The sequence below is a fragment of the Atta cephalotes genome (genome assembly GCF_000143395.1).
Source record: "Atta cephalotes unplaced genomic scaffold scaffold00262, whole genome shotgun sequence".
In the NCBI taxonomy this organism is placed as follows: Eukaryota; Metazoa; Arthropoda; class Insecta; order Hymenoptera; family Formicidae; genus Atta; species Atta cephalotes.
The window spans coordinates 1-6,220 of record NW_012130326.1 but is presented as its reverse complement, the minus strand read 5'-3'; the positions used below and the strand labels follow the sequence as shown (position 1 = coordinate 6,220).

The following is a 6,220-nucleotide window of genomic DNA, read 5'->3' as shown; positions in this document are numbered from 1 at the left end:
AGAGAGAGAGAGAGAAGGAAGAAATAAAGATGAAGCATGCAGAGAAATGAGCAATTCTGCTGGCGGTTATAGCGCGTCTGGTAAACGATACTGATGATGCTGACGCTTCTTGAAGCCATCCGGAGCAAACACATCTCCCATTTCGCGTACATACACGCATACATATTCGCATGCGTGCGCCAATGACATCGTTTTCGGAGAGTACTGGTATGTACACACTGCGGCTCACAGCATCCTTCTGTGCGCGGGAAAGCGCATAAACGATGCATCCGTCCGGTGGAAACAAACAGGCACTGTATATTCAGGCTCCGGGTAGAAAATAAGTCGTCTTATATACTTGACATTCTCAGAACAAGGAATTGCTGCCGAAGTATTATCGATAACAGCTCACACTTTGATAGTTCAGTTGGAGAGATTAAGGTCATGTAGCGAAATAAGTTGACGCTGACAATAACTAAGTTTTTGATAAGGAAAGTGGAAACGTTGCCGAGCAACGACGGAATCTCACGGTTTAGAAATATCATTTGCGTTTCTCCATGCAAAAAGTTCGCGTGTTCTTTTTGGAAAATTCATCAGTTCTTCAAAGTATTATCCGATGTCTGTAAAGGTAAAAATGTACATTATAATCATTTTTCAAAACTTTCTAAAAGAAGGTAAAGTTTTTTCTTTTTCACTCTTTTTCTCTTGTGAGAATAATTTGTATTTTTATTTGCTGATTTATTAATAAGTCTTTAATGAGACGAAATAATATTTGAAGAATGTATGATATTGAATTGGTAGCATTGTTAATGCCAGAATTTCTGCCGATCGCGCATATATTCGATAGTATATTTCATTATTTATGAAACAGTCCTTTTAGTGATGCTAATTGGCGGTCCAATTCCCAACCAGTTCCGAGCATAAAATACATCGAAAATTCTGCTTATCTGCCATATGTCGGATAAAATCCATCTCACATCGATCTCATTTTTTAGTTGAATAAATCAAATCACAAATGTATTAATGCCTATGTATTTTTTAATTTTTAATTTGTATTATTTAATATAATATTCTATAATTATAATAATTATTTTCTGTAAAAGCTTTTAATTTATCTTTATTCCAGATAACATCAAAGATTTATTGAAATTCGTCTTGACGTTGAGAAATACTGAAAATAGCATATTTTAATTTTTTTTATATTTACGAATAATTTTACGTAAATAATTGACAAAAAACGAGAAGACTTCGCAGTTGAATGTTACGAATATAGAAAATTTTATTATTAACACACACTCGCGTCATCTATCAGTATTTTGTAAAATTATATAATTGAATAAAAGACATTTATTTGTCAATTTTTAAATATAAATATACAGATCATAGATATGTATTGAATATGTATTTTCATAAAATTAGAATTTACATAAAGTTAAAAAAAAATTAGTCGAATTTAATCAATGATTTCTATTTTAGCATTCTTTATATCTATGAAACATTCATATATATTTCATTAACTCAGTCAGCAAACAGTTTGTCGGTTACGCTAACTGGCGATTCAATAACAATCGATTCCTCAGTCGAGACTATTCTGGGATGGGTGGGAACAGGATTTTAGCGAAGTGCAGTGATACACGGCAAGTGAAAAGGCATATTTGATGCGCATTTACAAAGGCTATCGTCCGCGAACAGCGCATACAGTAGTTTGCGTGCGGCAAACCGACAGCCTGCGCGCATGTTCATACCCTTCATACACGAACGCATTGCACACGCATACACGCATACACTCCCCGATGATGGCCGACATTGTCAGCTTTTATCTCACTTCAGGAGCCGAATTGAATTTTGGATTTTCCGGACAGAGCGTTCACATTTTAAATACTATTTATTCTGCACTACGGAACACCGTAATATGATCAGAACCTATTACAGCGCGGATATTTATTTATTTACAAGTTGTTTGGTTGAAAGGCAGTTCGGTAGCTTCTATTAAACATAGTAGATTGTGTTCACGAGGATCGAATCAGGTAAATATCGATATTCTGTGTGTGTGATGCGTTTCAAAATAGATAGATGGAGAGTAAAGGACTGCAGAGGAGAGAAAAGAGAGAGGAGAGGGGAAAAGGCCGAGTGAATAGAGAGAAAAAGAAAGTCAGAGAGTTTCTTTTGTGTGATATCGCGAATCCATATAAGCATACAGAGAATGCACTCCGATATTTCGTCCTGTTGAACTTAGGTAATTACGTTATTTCTGGCGTCACGAGTTAATGATCTTGTTTTTTAATTTGCATTGGGAGACGTGTCATCGAATCTTCAGTCGTTGATTTAATAACGGGATAGAGTTAATGTCCTTCCTCGCGATGTACGATCCCTTCGAACCCATTTGTTCTCGGAAAATGAGGTCTCATAATGGAATATAACGCCTCCTTTGGATTATGATTGTCATGATGATGAAAAACCAAATCACAGTTATTTATGGAATTACTAGAAGTCGTATTGAAGTATCTGGCATTATCAGCGATCCATGAAGATTATATATTATGAATATTATTACCTCATATTAATTTTGCATAGAAATTACACGAAAAGATTTTACTGAAATATATAAAAATTTAATTATACAAATCTGAAAATAATTTTGTTATTTTCAAAATAATTATGTAGGAATAATGAATAAAAATTTTCATATTCTAGAAATCAGTTGAACGTACTGAATATTTTCGATAGTTTAAATCATTTTCAGATTTTTATATCTACACAGGAACAATGATTTCGCCAAAATATTAAAAATTTTATGTAGATACAGATCTGAAAACGATTTTGTTAAACTATCAAAGTAGTTATGTAGAAAATTCAAACGAGCAATAGTATAAAAAGTTTTGACATTTTAATAAGCAATTAGCTTGAATATCATTATTTTGATATATATATATATGTGTGTGTGTGTGTGTGTGTGTGTGTGTGTGTGTGTGTGTGTGTGTGTGTGTGTGTGTGTGTGTGTGTGTGTGTGTTTAAAACTGCTATATTATTTCAGGTTATCTACACAATTATTATGAATTTTTTAGATTGTGAGAACTTTATGAAGAGTAGTAATCAACAATTGTTGAACATTAAAGAGATGAATTTTGTTTGAAATGAATGTTTCATGACAAAAATAATCATTTTTTAATAATATTGTTTTATTCTTATTACCTATTCTTAGATCATAATGATCGAGTAGAAAGACCTATAAGAAGAGATGGAAGATTTCATGTTGGTCCCATCAAGCATCATGTATCGTTCAGGATTCATAGACCTAACAATCTAATATCCCGTAATTTGGCATTTACGAATTTGGACAGTGACATTCCGATGACTTCTAATGATAATATGAGACAAATGATAATCAACCATAGAGATAGAGAAAGAGGTAGGATTCGGCGTACTGTTTATCGTGGAGGAAACAATCCTGTGCCCAATTTCAAGGGAGTTCAATTTCAAGGAATTCAAGGAAGGAATTTTAAGGGAGATCAATCAAATTCTAGGATGCAACCTCTTCCTTTGAGAGAAGCATATAGAATTAATGTAAGTATATTTCTATAATTATAAATCATATTCAGTATGTATATATAAATTTGAAATAAATTTCTATTTGTATTTTACAGATACCATACGGCCATAAGTATGAAAGGGATTATATTATAAATACTCTTTTGAATTATATAGCACCTAAAGTATTCGTTCCTATAATGGTATGTGGTATCTATGTTTTTTTTTTAGGAGAAATATATATTTTTTATTTAATGTATGTTTTTTTATTTAATATATGTATTTTTTATTTAATATATATCTTAATACCTCTAATCATTCCTTAATATGACGTATAAATATCAATAAAATTCAAATCGTATAGAGCAGGGTTGGGTAGTGCTAAGTTAAAAAGATAAAAGTTAAGTTAAAAAATTAAAAAGGTAATTAATTTTAACTTAGTTACATTTTAGACTCTTAACTTAATTTACATTTTATTGGTAACTATTAACTTTTAATTTGATTTTTTTGAAGTTAATCATCCTCAGACACACAATGCGAGAGGATAGTATATAATTTAGTATTTTAATTTTATTGTATAATCATTACTTGTGAACAAAAATAACCAGATTCTTTAATTTAAATATAATATGTTGTGAGAAAAGAAAAATACGAAAAATTATGTAAAATGACCAAATTTTTTCTTTTTCTTTTTTTTTTTGGTTGTTCAGACCAAATTTAACTTTTAACTTTTGAATTACTTTTTTTATTAACTTAACTTTTAATTCAATTAATTTCATTATGGATTATAATTTGTATTTTAATTAAGTTAAATTTTCAAAGCTGTTAACATTAATTTAATTTAGTTAAAAAAAAATTAACCTAATCCTGGTATTCAGTAATAAATGTACATATGTAAATAAAAAACCGATTTAAAACTGTAAAATCATGTAGCTAAAGCAAAAATTTATTTGCAGTACAAAAAAACAAGAACTGACGCTTGTTTTTACATAGACGATCATAAGATAGCAAATGCATTGCTAAATTGTGATCGAAAGATTACGATGAGTGATGGGTTTAAACTGCGAGTGAGGGTGAAACCAGAATTTCCAAACTGCGATATTGATGACGAAGTGAAGGAACGACTGAAGCAAGCAATGGCTAAGAGATATAGACAAGATACCAAGGCTTTGAATTTGTCCAAGTTTCATCTTGATTCTGGTAAAAATAAAAAGTTGAAACTGTAAATATAATGAAGATGATAATAATTAATGATTACTTAATGTAATTTAGAGCTTTTAACATACATGTATTTATCTTACAGATCTTTGCTCTGATTATTTTTATGCACTGTCCTATCCTGTTATGATGATGACTGTATTGGATATTATGGTGGAGTACATACCGAATTTAGAAGCCTTGAATTTAGAAGGAAATAAACTGCAAAATATTGAGAGACTCGGCACACTTACCAAGAAATTCTTAAAATTGAAGATTCTTCATATGGGTGATAATAAGGTGAGTTTAACTAAATATTTATTACAACATAATTAATAATATTCGGTTTTAATAATCTTAAGTTAATTGTATATTTTAGATTAGAGATATTTATCAACTAGATGTTATTAAAGACTTACAACTGAACGAATTGAAGTTATCTGGAAATCCTGTCTGTAATAAATATAAATCTCGACAAAATGACTACGTTAGGTAATGAATTTTTTTCAACGCAATCATCTTTTACTGAGAAGTATTAAATTTCACAAGAAGTATTAAATAATCTATTAATTTCTATTCCTGAGTATTTCGACAGAGATCGTGGTATATTTATTTTGAAAATTTTCAAGTAGACATTTAAATATTTTTTTAAATTAAACTTAATTCTCCATTAAATTAAACATTTACTGTTATATGATACATTGAATAAAATATTTATTATTACATATCATATCAAAGTAAATGTTCTATTTAATAACACACATACAAATGTGTAAAATTTATCATTAAATTACAAATTTTTTTATTTAAAAAATGTTTAATTTTTAAATTTCAAGTAAACAATTTATATTTGTTTCTACTATTTAATGAAGTTTTGTGTTTTTGTTATTTGTTGTTGTTTGAACCTAGTGAACTTAGTTTTTTAATTATAGAGATGTTCGAAGACGATTTCCAAGATTATTGTTTCTGGTAAGTATCATGCATACTGTTATATTTATAATTGAAATCTCTTTTTTCATATAACATAACTGTTTATTATATTATTGAACAGGATGATACAGAATTACCACGACCGATTGTCTTCGATATAGTAAATGCCAACATTCCTCTATCGCAGAAGGTGTTTGTCGCTGTCGATGCAAAAGTACAAGAAATTGCTAAGCAATTTTTATTATTATATTTTACAGTATTTGATAGTGAAAATCGTCAATCTCTATTGGATGCATATGACGAACATGCATGCTTCAGCATGACAATAAACATTTCTCATAATAACAAGTGAGTATACGTGCAACGTTGCAATGCTTTTCTCTTTAACAAGATTCTCCATTTAAAAAAATAGAAAGGAATTTCGTAAGTTTTCATATAATATTTTAATATAAAAGTTTTTGATCATTTACAACTTTTAAATAATAAATAATGAGAGAGAATAATGTGTGTGTATATATATATATGTATATATATATATATATATATATATATATATATATATAGAGAGAGAGAGAGAGAGAGAGAG

At 29.5% G+C, this 6,220-nt stretch overlaps 1 protein-coding gene across 1 annotated transcript; it reads left to right on the top strand.

The window, feature by feature from the left end:
- Positions 1-2,052: 2,052 nt before the first annotated feature.
- Positions 2,053-5,982, top strand: LOC105625193 (nuclear RNA export factor 1-like; the record flags this gene model as incomplete). Its single annotated transcript, XM_012206534.1, has 8 exons — positions 2,053-2,215; positions 3,182-3,543; positions 3,624-3,710; positions 4,464-4,707; positions 4,811-5,004; positions 5,084-5,196; positions 5,637-5,673; positions 5,756-5,982. Coding segments are annotated over exons 1-8 (1,427 nt in total), but the record flags the coding sequence as incomplete, so codon positions are not given.
- Between the last annotated feature and the right edge of the window lie 238 nt (positions 5,983-6,220).